At 45.2% G+C, this 21,754-nt stretch overlaps 1 protein-coding gene across 2 annotated transcripts in view; it reads right to left on the bottom strand.

Annotated features, from left to right (window-relative positions):
• Positions 1–1,861, bottom strand: part of olfm2a (olfactomedin 2a) — a gene marked incomplete at both ends in the record, with an annotated part of 29,023 nt that extends 27,162 nt beyond the window's left edge. The window contains one exon of one of the 2 annotated variants that reach the window (XM_080524550.1): positions 1,718–1,861. In XM_080524550.1, coding sequence (XP_080380676.1) covers positions 1,718–1,861 — 144 coding nt within the window. The remainder of the gene's footprint in view (positions 1–1,717) is intronic. The other variant, XM_080524551.1, reaches the window with a different exon arrangement.
• Positions 1,862–21,754: the final 19,893 nt, after the last annotated feature.

The raw sequence follows: 21,754 nt of genomic DNA, 5'->3' as shown, positions 1-21,754 counted from the left end.
GAGCTTTGAAAGAGACATTGGGCCAGACATAAGCTATATCTTGATGTGGTACAGTACTAGCAGTCACCTGGGGAGATCTACCCGGAGCTATCTGTAAAATAGACGAGTCAAATGCATTTCTGAGCGTGTGTATGTTTGTGTGTGTGTGTGTGTGTGTGTGTGTGTGTGTGTGTGTGTGTGTGTGTGTGTGTGTGTGTGAATTTGTTAACAGTCCCCTTGCTCTACAAGGTCAACGGTTTTATAGAGGAGAGACAGAAACACTAAAACAGACATAAACAATGTTTCCTCCAGTGAACTGTATAGTATGACTGGCTACCTTCATCTCACCTGAGTGCCTCTGTGCCAAGTTAAGTGATAAGTGCAGCTCTGAATGATAAGGCTTTAATGATAAGGTCTCTGATAAATTGAACAGTGATAGAGTGCTACGGATACTATATGGACCCAGGCCCTGAGACACACACACACACACACACACACACACACACACACACAGACACACACACACACATGCACGCAGGCACAGACACAGACACAGACACAGACACAGACACACACACACACACACACACACACACACAATCACACACACACACACACACACACACACACACACACACACACACACACACACACACTAACACATGCACACACCCATGTCCCATCCAGATGGACACAGATCCCTTGACATGTCTAATCACTTCAACAGGGCAAGGCATTTAATATCGGGGCAGATGCCATGAAAATGTCCCCCAGATGGAAGCAAAAGCTATCAGTCACTCCTAATGATCCTGAAAATGTCAAAGAGATTTCTCATAGCCTCTTCTCTCATTGCGACGCACACTAACATACATACATACACAGCATACACACAACATGTGTGTGCAGATACATTATACATACATTACTAATCTTAAGAATATAATCATTTTAATGCATATTCCATAGACATATTCCAATGACCCAAATAAAAACATTTGCATTAGAGTATCAGTGCATAAACTCCTCTCCCATTAGGCTGGAGTAAACATCTTCACCCTGCTTACATTCCTAATCAACCAGATACCTCTGCACATTTTTGGAAGCGGTGTGGATACAGACCAGACAGAGAGAGATAGAACATGACATGCAATGTTTTGGAGTCCACATCTCCGAATCTCCCCCAACAGAGTTAGAATATGACCTTTTACAGCCTCAAGGACTCTGACATGCATCATGTCAAAACATCCTTCAAAGTAGCATCGCCATTACTTCAGCATAAATAGGATTTACCAACCAGGGTCATTCATCCCCTATTGCCCTGCTCTTACCATCACTCAACAGAGCCACAGAATTCAACACCATTTCACTCACAACATCACACACAACACTCACACTGCGTAACATCATTCACGCATAGCTCCCCCATGCATCCCACCCTACTGTACATCACCTCTATGAGCCTGAGGCTTAGACCCTCGCCGATCCCCCTCCCACCCCCACACAGCTCTGAGACCCCTCTACTGCTCCTCCACTCACACACACACACACACACACACACACACACACGCACACATACACATACACATACACACACACGCACACACTCAGACGCACATGCATGCACATGCACGGGGACACACGCACACACAGACTCACACACACACACACACACACACACACACACACACACACACACACAAATAGAAGGAAGGAAGGAAGGATAAAAGGGGCTACGCACGCTGACAATCCTCTCTGAGGTGCCTCCTCTGGAGATGGTGGTCCCGTTGAGTCCCACCAGAGAGGGCAATGTCTGGGACATCCAGTTGGTGACCATGGCCATGGTGCTGAGCACCGCCCCGATCTTCAGCAACGGCACGCTCATGTCGCTCGCCGGGCCTTGTCGCGCTCCGCCGCGCTCGGCCCTACAGCCAGCTCACCCTGCCCTGCCCTGTCCTGTCCTGCCCTGTCCTGCCCTGTCCTGTCCTGCCCTGTCCTGCCCTGCCCTGTCCTGCCCTGCCCTGCCTACCCTGGACCTGCTCCTCTCAAACCCCCCTTCTGTCTTTACCAGGAGGGAGCAGACAGGAGCAGACAGCCAGGGAGCCGGAGACTCAGCCCCAGCACGCTCCACAGTACAAGGAAGACAGATGCAACAGCAGTCCTGACAGACACAGGAACAGGCACGGTCAATGGGAGAGACAGAGCGCAGGCAGAGGAGGTAGAGGAGGAAAGGAGCTCAGATCCAGCAGCATCACACTGGAATTGTCCGTCTGAGAGCAACTGCCAGAGCTTCACACCCCCTCCCTCTCCCTCTCTCCCTCTTCCCCTCTCTCCCTCCCCTTCTCTCTCTCTCTCTCTCTCTCTCTCTCTCTCTCTCTCTCCCCCCATCTCTCTCCCTCCCTCCCCCTCTCTCTCTCTCTCTCTCTCTCTCTCTCTCTCGATGCAGAGCTGCGCATTGGCTGCCTCGTCCCCTCCCTACCAGCCTTTCCTCTTCTCTACAGCTTTGCTTCACACATATCCCTCCTTCTTTATTTTCCTTTCTTTTTTTCCTCTCCCTCTCTTTTGAGTTCTCTTGTGACTCTTGAGAGAAGTCTCTATAAAAGACCACATTCACAGGGGTTGACAGAGACAGAGGTTGACAGAGCATGTGTCCGTACGTGTGTGTTTGTGTGTGTGTGCGTGTGCGTATGTGTGCACCTGTGTGTGTGTCAATGTGTGTGTGTGTCTATGTGAGTGTGTGTCTATGTGTTTGTGTGCGTGTGTGGGCATGGGATGAAAAGGGGCAGTCTATGTTCCACATCATTGCTGTGTATTAGGATACATGACACTCTGTCAACTCTGTGTGTGTCCACTCACTGCAGCCTGCAGCCTGTCCAGCAGCAGCACACCCCACTCACCCCACTCCGCTCTCCACCTCACTCACATCCTCTACCGGATGGTGGAGGAGGAAGAGGAGCAGGCAGGCCGTCGGGGGAAGTGACGAGGAAGAGGGTGAGGTGTTCCAGCCCACGGCCCCTACTGACAGCCCATCAGTCATTCTGCTTCCTGACGCCTCTTTAATCACCCAGTAATATGCACTCCCACCACACAGCTCTGCCGGCACTCGCCCCCCATTTCAGTTACCAAAGATGAACGCCCCTTCGCTCAAAACAGCGCTCACGCAAAAGGGAATTGCAGTGGCGACTTCACTCACCTGAGTTTATGGAGTAGTCGATCACAAAAACACTGAGCTTTTTTATAGAAGGAAATAAACTGGAAAAGTATGACGATAGGACGGAAATTGAAGTCGAAGTGAAGACATGTTTTGGTTTAAAAAGGCTTTCGTGTATTCCCCAGGTGGCTTGTACGCCTTGATCATGGGTGGAGTCATTTACCCCCATTGACAAAAAAAAACACTGGCGAAATGTGATGCACTATTGTGCTGATGATCGTTGCGGTTATTGTTATCAGCGAAATGTCATGAACCAGCAATGCATTAGTGTCAGGTTTCAGGTTTTGCTTTGCTACAGAGGATGGTGTCGTTACACCACAGGGATTATGGCTCAGTATTAAGTTACACGCTAAACACCCGGGCATGACGATGACAAAATGCCTTGTTTGGATGGACAAAATTGCCAAGTCATCGTCTCTCCATGCATGCTGAGTGATCCAGCTTGACAGAGAGTGACGCAGGGGTGAGTGATATGAGGTTTGTTGTGTAGGGCAAATGCTGTGACGAGCTATAAAAGGAGACAGCTTCCTGAGCCCCATCCAAGACATATCAGGCCTCCTCGGTTCACCTGCCGGTCCCACCAACGTCTCTCTCTCTCTCTCTCTCTCTCTCTCTCTCTCTCTCTCTCTCTCTCTCTCTCTCTCTCTCTCTCTCTCTCTCTCTCTCTCTCTCTCTCTCTCTCTCTCTCTCTCTCTCTCTCTCTCTCTCTCTCTCTCTCTCTCTCTCTCTCTGCTACCGATGCACAGTACACTCATGCTGTAGCAAGGCTGCCCCCGTGTGGGGAGAAAAGAGAACTACATTTGTAGCATTTATGAATGGCAGTTTGGTAGTGAGATGCCTGCCGCACAGGCTTTTAACCAATGACACACAGTTTTGATAGATGCCACAAATAGGAGCTCCTTCATGCTCCCTAGACAACAATCACACACACACACACACACACACACACACACACACACACACACACACATACCTTATTTGGCTTCACAGTAAAGCATTTAACCAAAGAACCCAACCAATAAAAAAGGTCATACAGATAATCATGGGTACAAGTACCATTTTCGTCAAACAGTTAAGCTCACCACAAAAGCTGACACAGAACAATATCTTATAGCAAGATGAGAAGAGACTTTTTTTCTTGAACACCTTAAGCCACGGCCACTAAGAAGTGTGACTAGAGGTTGTGTGACTAGAGGTCGACCGAGCAGCCTCACACATACACACCGCAACATGCACACAGGCTACACAGATAGACACACACACACACACACTGAAACACTATTTCGTCAGTCCCTGCAGGGCCCTTGACTAGACACATTTTTAAAGCAGCCAGAAATAGACCTGCAGTAGCTTGCAGGCATTAGAACAGACAGCCTGAGCAGGGAGCCGCTAGAGGGGAGTAGAAGGGAACACTTGTACCCGGGCTCAGGTCCAGGGGGAGCCCCTCACGCATACACTCTGCCGCATGCACACAGGCTACACACACGCACGCACACACACATATGCACACACACACACACACACACACACACACACACACACACACACACACACACACAAGAACTACTTGGTCAGACCCCTGCAGGGTCCTTGAATGGACACATTTTTAAACCGGTCAGAAATGGACCGACTGTAGCATGCAGACATTAGAACAGACAGCCTTGTATCAGGTCCATGGTAATGGTGTAATGGTCATGTTTGTATCTAGGTAGAAGTCACGGGTGGGGTCGCAGTTTCTCAGTTTTTCCTTGGTGCCTTTCTCCAGCCGACCACTGATGCTGCCTCATTCCCTGTCCCCATTCCCTGTCCCCCGTCATTATGGACTCATGTGTTGCAAACCTGTGTTTGTTTGGCACTTTTGTATCTATGCCCTTACTCCCTTGTACTCCCTGGGGGCTATTCCATTAATGTCGCTAAATGACAATCCAGACTTATTTTGATAAATCTTGCAAGACTTACTATTACTTCTATCTACTTCTATCTACTACTATCAAAATAAGCCTGGATTCTCCTTAACCTCATAGGAGCCAACGGACCCCCATGTGGATCCGAAGTGATATAAAGAGTTTACCTCGATCAATTCTCTTCATCGATATCACATTTTTTTCACAACGTTGCATGCTATACGATGCCACCATTATTTTCCCGAGACGGTAAACACGGCCTAAGTCACATCCAGTTTTCTCCAACTGGAGAATGTGTCATGTCCGGTTTCAACGCCGAATTTCCATACCATTGGTCGGCCAACCCAAACCCCCCCCCCCCCCCAAAAAAGAAAAAGAAATCTGATACATGAGAAAGGTCAAAGGTCAAAGATGGTGCCAAAATATCTCCAAATGGCCTAAACATATATAGGTGTCCGCCTAAACATACCTGTACTAAAACAGGTACAAAGTTGCATTTGCTCACATTACTAGCATCGACTTTGGCACAAGTACTAATAAGACCCTGGGGTACTGATTCCTAGATGATTTGGGCTTCATTATCAGGTTTCCAAGGTGATATTCACTGTAAAAGCTGTTGTTTTTTTAGGCGGAGACTGAATTTGAGATGTTTTATAATGTTCTAGCTCTATTTGCTCTGACACAGTAACATAGATTTTGATTCGGACACTTCTACAGCCACCCCACAGGTGTTAGCTTTCATTTGATAACAATATCATTATGAAGGCCCTTGTGATTGTGGAGATATTCTATATTCACTGTGGGCATGTCATTTCGAGCAGAAAACCAGAAAAATGGCAACGTTGATGGAATACCCCCCTGCAGTCTTCTCCAGTGTGTGTTTGAATATTACCTGTGCTATGGAACGTAAGCCTATTGTTTTCTTGAGTCCTTGTTTGTTATTTTGTTTGTTCAGTATTTTCTTGTTACCTTTACCTCGTTAAGAGTTCTGTCTAATGAGATATAATTTCTCCCCCTTGTGTTTGTGTCAGTGCATGTTTTGTATTCCTAGTTTATCATTTTCTACTGTCAGTAATCTTTTATTTGAATCTGCCACGTGTTGCCTGCTCATTCACTGCATCGCACCTGGGTCCAGTCCTCACCTACCCAAACCTTATGAAACCAGACTCTGTGTTGAACTTTAGAATGTTTCATCATGTGTCCATGTTCACATTCCTATTTTTTTATTCACTGCAAGTCAAAGTTAGTGAAAATTGTTCTCTGCTCTACCATGACCAAGGATAGGCCACCCTTTCAATTGGGAACGAAGTTGCAAAGAAAACGAACTGACTTCAAGGACGTTATTCATGATTATTCATGAAAAAGAAATACAGCGAATAGTAAAAAAATCATCTAAGATCATCGGCACCCCTCTCCCATCAGTTGAATCATTATATCTCAAACACACTCCAAATAGAGCAAATAATCTCTGACCCCTCCCAGCCTGCTCACCACCTGTTTCAACTGTTGCCCTCTGCACTTTATAAGTTGTAAATATTGACTATAATTTTGTCTTGTGGTTATGTGTGTACATTGTCCATTGTGATAGTCATGTGTAATGTGTGTATGTTTGATGTAATTGACACTGCTGTATTGAGCTTTTCCACCTGTACCGACAACAAATTCCACGACCTTGGTTGTGTGGTCCTTAAACGATTCATTCATTCATTTAGAAGGCTCGGTGGCTCTATTGGACGGACACTACAGCTGACGGGTAGGCCTACTACAGCAATGATTTAGTTATACAATAGTTATACAATTTAGGTTGGGGGGCACTACTAGCCGCAGCTTTATTCCACATGCAAAGAGCACTTGATTTGGAACTATTATGACATACCTCACCTGTGCTATTAAGACTTCTTTATTGTAGACTAGGCCTACTTGATTTGCACACAGGCCTTCAGAATGTGTTTAAAATGTGGAGGATGACAAAAACAATGTTAGGCCTAATAATCAAAGACCATATCCTTCTTGTTTTGGTTACAAAGTCAGCTTTGGGGGGGGGGTGCATTTTTTATTGGGCACAGCGGAGGGTTATTTATTTTGGGGGAATGCACCGGAACTACTCCCCTGGCTAAAAGCTATATAGGAGGACCAAGCCATTCACATCATCAGCCAGCATCTCGAGTGCGTTAATTCCCTTTTGCAGCAGTACTGTCCATAGCCACTGGATGGCATCAGAGATTTACAGATGGCTGATGTAGCTCCTAGTTGTCTGTGATGGGGCAGCACTGACAACACCTGGCTAGCTATAAATTACACTGTAGGATAGGATGTCTGTCTCTGTAGAACAGTAAAGGGAGAGTGGTTGGGACACCATCGCTTAGCACCAACCCAGCCGCGAACCACAGATGGAGGTTTGAGGATATCATATCTGCCACGCCTATAATATAAACAGACTATGTCAGTCAACTGTTTCTTTTTCTTGTTTCATCTCAAATGAAATGGCTTAAGTCTTTGTTTTCTTTTCTTTTTTTGTCTTTTAAGTTATGGTGAGGTTATGGAGTTATGGTGATTTAGGCCCTAGATAGATTTCTTAACTCACCTGCACATGCACTTTTTAAATAAATTGTATTCTTTCATTGTTCATTCATGTTTCATTTCTATTTGTGTGCGAATAAATACAATACAATCTGTTCAAAGAAAAACTGTTTGAAGTTGTTTGATCCAAAAAGCTTTAATCAAACATTATATAATGTCAAACATGATACCTGTAGGCCTATTTAATTTCCACAATCTCTTAATTGCTTTTCACTTCCAATCCCCTGTGCCTTCTGTTTCTCTCTTTGCTGTATGTATCTATGTATCTTTCTCTTCAATTCTCTCTCTCTCTCTCTCTCTCACACTCTCTCTCTTGCTCTCTTTCTAGTCTATACTCCCTCTCTGCCCTCAAGACATGGGGAAATGGCATCACATCTCTGTGCGTCTATTATGCCCTCTGGGGGTGTCATTCCTGCTATTTCTGTCCAGAGCTTTGTAATTCTCGCTAATGATCTTAGCTGTGTTCTCACATGCTTACACTCATACAATCACATACTCAATGTCATCCTCATGTCTGCATGCACACACATCGTATATAGTACATCTCCCATCTCCTGGCTTCTCTGTGTTCACAAGCACATGATACAACTAACTTGTGTGAAGCTTTATGATAAACCTCTGATCATGAATCCCATTGTACTTTTTTGCCCATGGGCATTTTCTAATGAATTTTTTCTAGGGCATTTCTAATCAGTTCCAACTGTGAGAATGCCCATGAAGTACAGAAATCGCAATCTGTAGTGTATACCCATGGATCATGGCAGTATAACGCTTCAGAGCCTAGAGCGATAAAGCGTGTGAGAAAGCAAGACTGAGGAGCAGACAGCATCAATCACACCTACAGACTGGTTTCACATTCCGTCAGCTAGGCTAGGCTCACTGTCAGTCATAACGGAAATATCACCTTACACTTAGTCCGTCCAAACAGACCCATCCCATGCTAAGAGAGACCAAGACTCATTGTGATTGATGTGGCCACCCAAAAGCTTTGGCCTAACTGCAAGGTACACGTCTGTACAGGTGATTTTATACTGGCTGTTTATGAGTCATAATTCATTAATTTAATGACAGCCCATGGAGGCTGACTGCTTTCTTGAGAAATCAAGCTCATAATCAGTACAAACAAAACATGACCTCATTTATACATGGAGACTAAAATGGCATATATATATACAGGAGACACTGGTATGATTAGTAAATTGGAATGTATAATGATGAATTGGTCCTATGGGTTTAACACGCGAAACCCATGTAATATGCACACCAACCACAAGGTGACTACACTCATCGACCCCTGCATACTGTAGATACAGCACAGGGACCGACCACATCCTATTGAATTCAAGTCGTTCAATAATGCAAGTAGCAGGCAAAACACCACAAAGGAATTGAGGTCCTGTCACACTCGAACCGCAGAGCTTTGACTGCACATGAGATATGATATGACAAGACATGATCTACAGCTTACCTGCTAGCATCAGCAGTCTCACAGAGGCATGCTCAGACTGGACCTGAAAAAAGGTCTCTTAAAATATTTAATTCAGTCAATACGTTAACTAGCTGTGTGCGTGCGTGCGTGCATGCGTGTGCGTTTATGAATCTCAATTGAGCTGTAAAGTATGTGCCCTGTAATGGCTGCTGTCACAGTGTCGGTGAGAGCATTGGGTGATCTGTGATATGCACACTCACCGTGTCTTGACCACCATAGAGCGGAGGAGGGAACTTCCAGAAATATGGCCTTAGTAATACGGTTTAGTAAGACGATAACCTCCACCCTCAGTATCCCCCCTTATGTTGCTCTACAAATAAGACAAGTGAATGTGAGATTACGCTGTGGTCAATTTGCTCTGGCCATGCACGACTAGTGAGAAGACCAGGTGAGTGAATGTGAATGTCTTCCAGACAGAGGACGATGGTAACTGTCTGCATGTCTAACCGTCATTATTTGAAGGAATCAATGCAGTAAGTGTGTCTGACCCCCTTCTATTGACTGATACCTACTGTCACTAGCCGGATCTCCCAACATCCAGACCTCAGTCCAGTGCATTCAGTCAGTCATTTATTCAAATCAGAATTGATCCCAGAAGGGGTCCTGAATTGCTCCCTTGATTACATTCCTACTCAACACAGTGGGCTTAGGAGACATGCTGATGCTGTGATGGTTATCCTTGGTCAGGCTTTTCAGTGATGCATTATAATAACAGCCTTATGTGAAGCACTCATCATGACGTTAGAATTATAAGGTTCTAGCCCCGCGGTGGTGTAGCGGTCTAAGCACTAGCCACTAGTGCAAGCTGCCCACCGGAGACTGGGATCGAATCCCAGCTCGCCAGATCCGGATATGACCGGGGCACACACAGGGAGCGGCATATTGAGCAGCCGCTCCCGAGGGCGGTATAGGAATAGTTCCGGACAAGGATCCGTCGCGCAACACCGCCCCCTGGGTGCCGGAATAACGGTGCTGGGCTCGAGGAGCCAGTCAGCTAGTCTGCCTGGCGGCCTCCTCTGGGACTGCCGGCCACGGGGTCGTGCGGCGGATCCTACGCAATAGGCAGGGGATAATTGGATGCTAGGTTGGGTTCAATTGGCTACCAAATTGGGTGAAAAAGGGGATAAAATCTGGAGAAAAAAAAATTTATAAAAAAAAAATTATATATATATAAGGTTCTATCTCCAATTTTGTCAAAATGTAGTTTTTTACATAATCTGATCCATTAGGTGTTTATTAATGCCTGTGTGGTGTTATTTTTAAAATGTTGACATTTTTTAGTTAGTAATTAATAAAATACAAAGGTTCCATCTCACAAAACATAATGGAATGTAAAAACGTTGACGCTCAATATCTCTGAACTGCCCTAAACGGAGATGGAACCTTATCATTCTAACGTCACGTCATATCAGTCAGACCCTGCTCCAGCCAGACAAGAGCCTTCATCAAACCCATACACTGACATGCAAATGTGTGGAGTGGGTCAACAGCATCAAGTTCCTGGGGGGTTCACATCACCAACAACCTCACCTGGGATGAAAACACCAACCAGGTGATGAAAAAAGCACAACGTTGCCTCTTCCATCTCAGGCGGCTTAAAAAGTTTGGCCTCGGACGTAAGATCCTTGGGGCCTTCTTCAGAGGCACTACTGAATGGGAACGGGAACTGCACTGCCCAAAACCGCAAAGCGCTGCAAAGGGTAATGTGGACGACTGAGAAGATCAGCGGATGTGAGCTTCCCTCCATCCACCTACAAGGATCGGTGTGTCAGAAAGGCCCTCAGGATTATTAGGGACCCCAAAACTCAACAGGTTTGAGCTATTGCCATCAGGGAAACGGTACCTAAGCCTCGGGGCTAACAACCAGAGGCTGACAAACTAACAGCTATTTCCACCAAGCAATCAGGCTCCTGGAGAAATACACTGGAAGAATACAAAGGTCTGCCACCCCCTAACCAGCCCCATGCACACTACAAACATGAACATACAGTAGTATAACTACTGCACACTACTTGGACTAATTTACTACCGTACTGTATTATATTGCATTTCATATCATTGTACTTTTCACAGCATTTTTGCACTATTGAAACCACTGTAAAACCACTTTATTACTTTATCAATGTAGGGTTACTTACGGTACTTTATTAATATTGTGTTTTTTTGTATCTGAATGCTGCAATGTCACTGTTGAGGAACCAAAGCCAAAGAATTTTACTCTTGTGTACTTGATGTAATAAAAGCGATTCTGATTCTGAAATGGTAATCAGCTGCCATGCATCCTGGAGCACAGCGTGGCACTGTCCTCTGCTCTCTACCTACCCCTGCCGTGCCGCTATAGCAACGTCTGCGCCAGTGCACCGCTTACTGTGACTAATGCCCCTGCATGTATTCATCACACACACCATTACTATGACCACCTTTCTGTCTGCTCCACCTCAATGACCAAATCACCACCAGTGCCAGGGACACTCATTCTCTAAATCCGACCCGGATAAAGCCACTTCCTGACCTTTCCTGCATTCTGGCTAATCAAACATTCGTTCTGTGGCAGAGGCAAGTGCTATTCTTGTAAATGGAGTAATTACTGACAGCAAATTGGGAGTCGTAAGCCTGACTGGAAGGTAGCTGAGGCAGAAAGAAAGCCTGATAATTGAGGCTGCCCCCCATGGCCATTCGCCTCATCAAAAACGCCCCTTCACTCTGCTCGTGGCGTCGGCCTTGTCACTATCTCTGATAAAATAATTGGCTTTTCCCATTCAAAGCCAAACGATAGCCCCTCTCGGTTTGAGAGCCAGTCCGATTCATTCTGTTTGAATGGAGCTGTATTTGGGACAATCAGCATCTGAGTGCATCTACTTTTGCCTGTGCAAAGGATATGCTTACTGTATCTGTGTTGCAGAGAGCTTTCTATTTTAGCTGTTAATTTTTGTGGGTTAAATTACTTGTATTGTAATATAACTAGTAACTAGTAGTTTTGTTTCAATGGAATATTTGGAAGAGGAGCCCAGAGATTAGTTCAGAAGCCTTGTCCTGTGTCAGATAGTGGACAAACTGTGACAGGGTTTGGTGAAAAAGTCCTCAAGTAGGGCAAGGTTTTTTCCAGATTATGAAAGTGCAGAATGATCAAATGATGTGTCATACATTGAAACCTGAAAATAGTTTAAGAAGATATGCTTATTTGAATGTTGGTACACCTCAAACCAAATACCGGAGAAACTCGCTCTGAATCAAAACACATGCGAAACAGCTGCTAGTAGCTAGTAGCTAAAAAGGAACATCGCTATGAACATCTAACTGCATGTTTAGCACATCACAACATGCTGATAGAACATCAACATGCTAGAAACACATAACTATACATAACTACTTCACTTAGATGATCACACAGTCCTTGCTTTTGAACGTCCTAAAACGTAAGTTTATTTACAAGCCATGTATCACTTACCCAGTAGTAGACGAAACAGCAGACGATACAGTGAATCCAATTCACAAATTATAAAAGTATTTAGTGATCCTAAAACTGTTGTTTGTTAAATCGAGTGTCCACTTCAACACTAAAACTTGTGTAATATGCAAAAAAAACGGAACTAAAAAAAAACGGAATTAACATTTGTGTGACTTGAGAATTGTCGACATACGGACCTTTTCACCAGACCGTCTCACAAATGGTTTTCTGTCTGTGGCACCTCATTCCCACTCCACCTGAGACAATGTTTAGACATGTCAACCAGCAGCAAAGAGACGGTGTTAAAGTGATTAGCTAATCACTATGGGAGATTACACAAAGACGGCAAAGAAAAGAGAAACTCAAAGGGGGGGATGAGAGAGAATCTAGTGATGTATTTGAAGTCGCCTGTAGTGATGAATTTAAATCTGGTCTCTCCTCTTTTTTTTGGCTTCGTCTGCAACAGCAGAATTAACAGTTAGGGTGAAGAGATATTGAGATTCTGCCAATTAGTCTGTGTGTTGGCTTTAATATTTCAACTTCTGTTACAAGCCATTTGCCACGTGTATAGCCCATGGATAGGCACTCCAGCCAGAGTCTGTAGACAAACAACCTCCAGTTGTTATGTGTGTCTATGTGGAAGTAAAAGAACAGACTGAGCCTCCAGTCTGTTGTACAGGCCTGTTGTCAGAGCTCACATTCATAGGAACCGCCTCTCTCATTCTGTTACTGCGGGTCATTAGTGTTCAGGGAGGCTGTAACATTTAATTAGGTGGTTCTATTATTACAGTACAGGAACTGTGTGGAGAACAGGCATTCCAGCAAAGCCCCTAACGGGATGTTGTAGTCACAGCAATGGAAGGAGAGAGATGAGGGGGGTTAGTGTTTGCAAAATGTAGGAAAAAACGGGTTATGGAGTCACAGCATTAGAAACCAGCAAAAACACACATCCACAAGCTTGCTAAGGCTGTGACTCCTCAACATGTTTTTTTTCAAGCAAGCTTGTGGATGTGTGTTTTTGTTGGGTTATAATGCTGCTGTAACTTTTTTTACTATAGAGAGGCTGGGAAGGTTGTTGGGTAGAAGGCCTACAGCCTCCCCTGGCTCAGCGATACTCTACCATACGTACAAGCCTGTAGATCCTTCCACCATACTTCTCCAGTGACGAGTCACTGATGCGTTCAGTATTTACACAAATGGAAAAACTAACAAACTGAAGAAATGAGTTTTCAGCAGCAGAAAGGTGAAGACTGATATTGAATATAATATGGCAATAATATTCTGCTGAGTTAGCCAAGTGTGGCAATGTGTTATAGGGGGGCGAGGTGGGGGGGGTGGGCATTCACAGTATGTGGTGTAGTTCACTCCTTCTATGACACCGTAGGGGGTTTGTTTGGATCATCATCTCTGTTTTGTGTTAAAGGGCACTTGGTTTTCTGTTTCAGTGATAAATACTATAGCAAACACACAGTAGGTTATAGGTCACAGAGATAGATCACATACACACAGTGCAGTAGATACAGTATCCTGACATGTACAAGTGCATTAGGAAAAGCGACATACGCATGACACTAATGTGTGTGCTTGTGTGTGTGTGTGTATGTGGGGGGATGGGGGCTTGTGTGCTTGTGTGGGGGCTTGGTGCGGGGGGAGCGGGGGGAGGGTGTTCTGTATGTATGTGTCTGTGTTTTCCATTCTTATCACGGAGGGAGATCCACAATCCTTAATGATCAAATCCGTGCCGGAGCCTGGGAGACATGAGATATCGGAAAGGCCATCTTCCACATTAATATTCCATTCATCCATGAGGTGGGAATGTGAAATGATTTCTCCCTTAAGGGGGCACTTCCTTTACTAATCGTCAACATAAATATTCACTTGATTTTCTCTGCTTAACTCATGGCAGTCAGCAGCAGCTGCAGCAGCCATGCCCACACCTCCTGGGTCGTACTAGTGGAGTATAGCATGACAGTCTGAGGTTACAATGGCCAGGGACACACTCCACCCCCTTACGGTGATAGACAGCTCACACAAATATATTTATGTTAATAATCTGTAATGGAAAGGCTGCTTATTCAAAGGACAGTTCCACCATCTACAAAATGTCAATGTAAGCCATGATGACAACCAGAGCCTCTTTTTTACAATAATGTTGTAACTAGGTTATCAAATGACTATGGTTATGCCAGAATCAAAGCCTGGTCCAGCCTACAAGCCTTGTGAAGTGCAATAAAAAAAACATCAGGTCCTGATATTTCCTATAAATATGAATTTGTTAACTGTAATATTACAGGATTACAATACTGTGCCAAAATTGCAGAATGCATCGCTGACATAATAGCACTGGCTTTTCTTTAACAGTGCTAGATTTCTGTTGTAATTGTCAATCACTCAATATTGGGGGTAAAGAGGTACTTTTAGCATCATTGTAAAGCTGAGATTCAGCTCTTTTCAGCAGTAGGCCTAGGTCATCATCATATATATACATATACTATAAATCAAATCCCAACAAATCTCAGCAGGTAACAAAATCACATCCTCAGGACGTCCTAGCTAAGGAGGTCTGTTAGCGAGAATGTCCTTTAAGGACCTTCTTAGAACTTTTTAGGGACCTTCACAGGACATTCTCAGGACATTGTGTCCCATTCTTTATAGATATTTTAAAACCTAACTAATTACTCCCTCTATCAACTCGTATTTGTACATTTTTCGAAAACCAAATAAAATCTTGCTTAGGGCCTTCCTAAGGCTAGGAGCAACTCTGGCTGGAGTACAGTACAATGAGCTTAGCCTCTAATCATGTCATTGTTCTTGACATGATCCAAGTTGATTATCATTCTGCATCATTTCCAACAGTAGATTGGGATACAGTACAATAGATACAATAATATCCTGTACGTGAAGACCATCATCATTCCCAACACAAGTTACATATTTGTGATACTTACACACAATATGTAATAGTTTTCATGGCACTCATGGCAGAAAAACAGCTAGGTACACCATTTCACCAGGCAGACTGAGCAGTTCAGTCCCCATCAGTGGGGTCTCACTTCTCATGTTTTAATAATGCCTTGCACAGGGCTGTGTCAGTAAGATCAACACACACATCAGCCCATCTGCAGCTATCGATCGCGAACACACCAACTAGAAAAACATGGTTCTGATAACATTTCTGACAAGTGAAGAACACTCCAAAACTCCCCTTCTGGGGCAGTACGGTGCTTTTTCTGTCTGACTCCTCTCACTAAGGAGTGCTAGAGGCAGGAGGTTGAATTGTGAGGGCCAGTAGCCTTGGGCAGTGTAGCCTCTCCTCAATATCTAGTCACGAAATCAGCAGTAAGTGGTCGATGGGCCCACTCTGAATGTCAAGAATATGATGGAGTTTATTACAAAGCTGGGTCCCATCATATCCTCGGCTGCTGTATTAGCAAGTAAAACATATATTGTTGGACTGGGCATGTTATATCCGTAATCCAATTGGTCAATTTCCATTCATTTGCAAAGTATGCCCCTCAGAGTGCACCTCCACACACACGCACGCACGCACATGCACACACACACACACACACACACACACACACACACACACACACACACACACACACACACACACACATACACACATACACACATACACACACACACACACACACACACATACACACACACACACACACACACACACACACACAGGGGACAGTAATCATACTGAAAGCGCTGAATCAGTGTGTGAAGCTTACTTTACCCTTTACCCATTTTGAAAATGTCAGCCTTCATCACGTTATCCTTCCCTCTCATCCCATCTCTCTTCACTTCCTCCTCTCTCTCTATGGTGTTTCTCTCTCATCCCATCTTTCTCCACTTCCTCCTGTCCCTCTATCGTGTTTCTTGCTTTAGTGTGCCTCTTGGCCTGACTACTGTACAGGATTCACACACCATTGTTTAGCCTGGTTAAACGCGGCGATATTGATTTAGCGATATGGACTTAATTAAACACAATCTGTAAGGAGTGTCAGCACCAGTCAGGGGAATAACATGGTGGTGACTGAGAGATAGGGGTCTAATTATTGCTCTCTTCTTCATTAGGATGGCAAAGATAATAACCCTGCAGGCATAATCGGCAGGCTCTCTCTCTGTCTCTCTCTAGCTCCCTCCCTCTTTCTCTCTCTCTCTCTCTCACTCCCTCTCTCCCTTTCCCCCAATTTCCATATCCTGTCACTCTTTTCCCTCTGCTATCCGTTCCTCCCTGCCTCTCAGCGGTACACCACTGGGCACTGATTCAAACCTATTGCACATCCTCCCACTGTGTACTTTAATTCTGCCTCACCCAGGCCTGCCCACCATCACTGATCACTCCTATTCAGACCACAGCACGCTCCTCTGTGTGTGTGTGTGTGTGTGTGTGTGTGTGTGTGTGTGTGTGTGTGCGTGCGTGCGTGCGTGCGTGCGTGCGTGCGTGCGTGCGTGCGTGCGTGCGTGCGTGCGTGTGTGTGTGTGTGTGCGCGCGCGCTTGCGTTTGCATGTGTGGGGGTGGTGGGAGTTGTATAGAAGAAAAGGGGTGACTGAGCACAAATTAATAAAAAAAGATCTGCCAGAGCAGAGAACACACTTAGCAGCCGTCTCAGTTGCCTTGCTTTTAGTTTCCCCCACCCACATACAGTATTATATAGTGTTCAGGTGCATAGATGCGTGCACAGCCCATCGCCCAGACTTAGGCATATCACTTTAGGGTTGGTGGAGCAAATGTGTGCTCTTTTAAACGGGCTTAGTGTTTGTTCCTTGAAGCTGACTGGTCCTCATGCCTCTGTGACCATGGATTAGTGAAATGTGAATGGGGACCTGAGGTGGGATTTGTGAGGAACCTCTCCGGGCCACTCAGGGCCAACATACAGTACCTTTTGGCATCTTTTCTTCATAATGACAGTATGCAAAAGGGAAATGATGATTACTGTGACCAGTCCCCCCCCCCCCATACCACAGTGAACATCCATCTAACTCTCTCTTCATTATTCTATGTCTATCGCTGTTGCCACCGTTGGATCTGTCTATAGTATATGCATGGCTACTTAGTATACCATGCATGTCCGTGTCTGTGTTTTTGCAGTCTTGAGGGAATCCCAGATGTTTGGAATCAGAGAGAATACTGTAGTGAGTGTTCCCGCTGCTAGAGCTACTTGTTATCTTTGTGCCTATGTGCTTTGTCGTTGTACCTCTGTACATTCACCATAGTACCAGGGGCCCACAGAGGGAACAGGCCCAGCCAAGCTGCTTGATATGTGCCGTCGGGTGACTGCTCCTGCTGCTCCCACGCTTCTCTGACTGGAGCTGCTTTCAAGCTCTGGCGCAGTCAGAGAGAGTCTTCCTCATCAATGACCCTACTGAGTGGCTGTGACAGTGCGGCACATGGAAATACGTCGATAAAAAGGTTCCTTTCGTGCCAAGGCCCACCGCCGCGCCACAGCTCTCATCCTCATCCCCCCAAATTAAAAGCTGTCATACAGAGTTGGCATTCAGCAGGGGAGACAGTGCTGTTGTCACACTCAGGCCAGGCAGGGAGGAGAGGATCCTCTGGAACAAAGGTAGTAAGGACTGAGAGAGTGAGCCAGACAGACAGTACAGTAGTGTTCGGGGGCCGTTTTGGTTTAGATGTAGTCAATCATCTCAATGTTTTCCTTTTCATTTTGATTTTATTCAGCATCAAATAGAGCAGGTGCTGTCATCCTATAGCTAACAGATGCCTATTGTACTGTATTACATTTACATTTACATTTTTGGTATTTTGGCAAACGCCTTTATCCAAAGCGACTTACAACAAATACATTTTGTCTAAGTGAGTGCATCATTTATCCATCAGTCATCGCAAGAAAAACTAATCTATGCTCGGGCCAGAGGCCATTGGCAGTCAAAATGCTAGAAGAAGGGAGATTTCATTATTTATTTATTTTATTTAATTTTCTATTATTTACAGTAGAGAAACTCTACCCGGGGGTAGTGAGGACGGAGAGGTTTCAGGAGGGACAGTTAAGGTGTAGCCTGAAGAGATGAGTCTTCAGTCTACGGCGGACGTGTATGTGCATTGTCTGTTATTAAATAGCTTCTCTCAGATATGGAACCTTATATAGTCTATATGAAATGTGTGTCTATATGGAGTCTGACCACACCGATATGAAATGTGTTGCCTGTCATGAAATTTATGAGCGCTGTGGAATGAAATGTGTGTCCAATGACATGGAATTTTCTGCCTGCGAAAATGAAAGTGCATGTCTTGGATGTGATGTGAGATTTGTCAGATATGTGTGTGAATGTGTATTTTGAGATAAAGGAGAAGTGTTCTGTTGGAGTGCAGTCAGGTATGAGCAGACCAATCTGCTGGGTCTCTGCGTACGAGAGGGTTTGTATTACAGACAGAGAGAAAGAGAGAGAAGCTCTGGGCTTTGGGCGCAACTGCCATATTTATATTCCAATCTTCTACACAGAAACCTACATCGCCGAGCTCATAAAAGATTCATCGAGCAGGGGAAAGCAAGGTCGTACAGAAAACTGGTCAGAAGGTGCTTACTGCAACGCAAGAAATATATCAGACAGACGCAGAAAAAAGGCTGTCTGATCCCCATGGCTGCAGTTACTATGTTACTACGGTTACCCCTGGCCTTCGCCTGGTCACTGGTGTCAGCCTGTCCAGCCTGTGTGTTGACCACGTCACAGTGTTTGTTGTCCATGGCCCTAAGTGTCAACTGTCACTCTCTCTCTCCACCCCAGGGCAACTCTCTGATGTTTGTTTATGCCGGTATGTGTTTTTTTGAATGCCGGGTTGTCTCTCTGTGTCTCTGATGAAACCACGTAGCTAAACTATTTGTGTAATAGAGGAGTGGAGGACACAGTGTGTGCTCGGCTCGCAGGGTTGTCAGAGACGTGTCACTTTGGGTTAGAGTCAGACCCACGGACCTCTGAGAGGCCTGCACCCTCAGCACAGAGGAGAGAGAGGTAAGGTAAAGCACAATAATATTCACAATGTGAACATACAATCTTGAGCTTGAAAGCTTGACACCATGGAGAGAAATAAACAGGGATATTGGGATATATCAGTCTGTCTGGTAACAGTTTGGACTCAGGGTGGTGTTGTTTTGGGAGTTTAAGGAGAGGATTAGCAGACACCAACTGCAGTGTAAGGTTGGCCTTTGTTTGTAGATGTTAGTTACTTGAACGTAGTCCAAGTAGAAAGGTTAACTGTTGCTAAGTGTGTCTGGGTAAGTGAGTCTGCATGAGAGAGCTCTAGCATTTAGTACATGAAACTCATCCTGAGTAGAAACCATGATAAGTAACACCTTGGAGGGACAGCCAGTCACACACACACACACACACACACACACACACACACACACACACACACACACACACACAGTAATGGCCACCAAAACATCCCGTTTCAAAAACAGTTTTTTCCCCTCTGCTATAAGGACTCTCAACACCTGACTCACTGCACTAACCCTGCCAGATGTACTGCACTTTATAAGTTGTACATTTGGACTGTTTTTGTCTTGTGGTTATGTGTGTACATGTCCATAGTGACAGTCATGTGCAATGTGTGTAATGTGTGTATGTTTGATGTAATTGACACTGCTGTATTGAGCTTTTCCACCTGTACCGACAACAAATTCCACCGACCTAGGTCGTGTGGTCATTAAACGATTCATTCATTCATTCATTCAATGTCAACGACCATCCCAGGACACTGGAATGTTCTATCATGCTCTATCATGGCACAGAACACCCAAAAACATCAATCACAACACAGAACACCTAGAGGGTCAATAGTGTCCGGTCTAGGGTCCAGAATCACCAAGTAGTCCATTGGGAACATAGCCCAGATATAGACACAGAACAGCCAGTCTGGGGGTACATAAATCTCAGAGATGGGTCTACGACACACAGGCCTTTCCAGGTACTGTAGTCAGAGAGAGGAAGAAACAGGAGGGCTATCCCAGACAGGGACAGTGTGGTGCTGTGAATGATGAGGCCCGTGACTTCACAGGCTCTTCCCAGAATTCCATTTGTTTGCCCATTACCGCTCAGGCCATCTCTCTCTCTCTCTCTCTCTCTCTCTCTCTCTCTCTCTCTCTCTCTCTCTCTCTCTCTCTCTCTCTCTTTCTCTCTCCTCCATTTCAGGTGCTGCAGTTCATTAGTAAAATCATTCACCTATTTAACCCTCTCTCAACAGCAGAGTCATTCCCCCTGCCTCAGACCACAGCGCCACAGCGACACTCATCCTCAATGTCCATTATTATACCGGCCTAAGATCCACTCATACTGTACAACCACACTGGCCCCACACAGACACCGACACCCATCCCCTCTTGAGGTGAAACAGTGTCCAATACAAAGACTTGGGAGTAAAGAGTACACAGGACAATAGCTCTTTTCTCCTCCCACTCCTCCTTAAGCAGTGTCTTCTTTTTAAGAGCAGAGCTCTTTACACTACAATGATTCTGGCTCACACAATACAGTCTCATCAGCGCTGGTTGAAGCCGTACAGCGATCAGCAATGACACGGGCCACACACTATTCAATCTCCTCAAGCAGGGATGAATCAAACACAATGCAGCCTCATTATCCGCTGCTGATTATGAAGCAGCACCTCTGTATATTAATGGAGAGCACATGAAGGTGGTTGCAGATGCGAGGCTAATCTAGCAGTCCCCCTCTTGCTCACCCACATGCTGCCAAACATGATTGGGTCTGACTGTCAGCTGCAACACAATAATTAGGTGTATGACAATAGCCAGGACAGGACATGCAACACTTGATCAGTGGAATACGGTGCGTGCTTTCTGTACCAGTTCACCCCACTCTAACCACCCTCCACATGGACCTAGACCTATACTGGGGAAGGTCAGAGGGGTCAAGCAGCTTTCAGTGTGCGTGTTCTCTGTGCTCACTGGGAGATTTACAATGCTCCTACAGCTTTTCATTTGTCTAATTCCCTGTGTAGAAGTTTGGCTGCTGCTTGGCAGAGCACGTTCTGTCCAGCCTGCCTCTGAGCGTCCTTGGTCCCCAGAGCGATGGAGGACTCACGTCAACGCCCCTCTTTGACTGCTGTCCAACTGCACTGTCACTCCCTCGGTATTTAAATGACTTTTACCGGC

This window comes from Nansenia antarctica (genome assembly GCF_963989245.1).
Source record: "Nansenia antarctica genome assembly, chromosome: 2".
Lineage (NCBI taxonomy): Eukaryota > Metazoa > Chordata > Actinopteri > Argentiniformes > Microstomatidae > Nansenia > Nansenia antarctica.
This window is presented reverse-complemented; position numbering and strand designations above follow the sequence as displayed.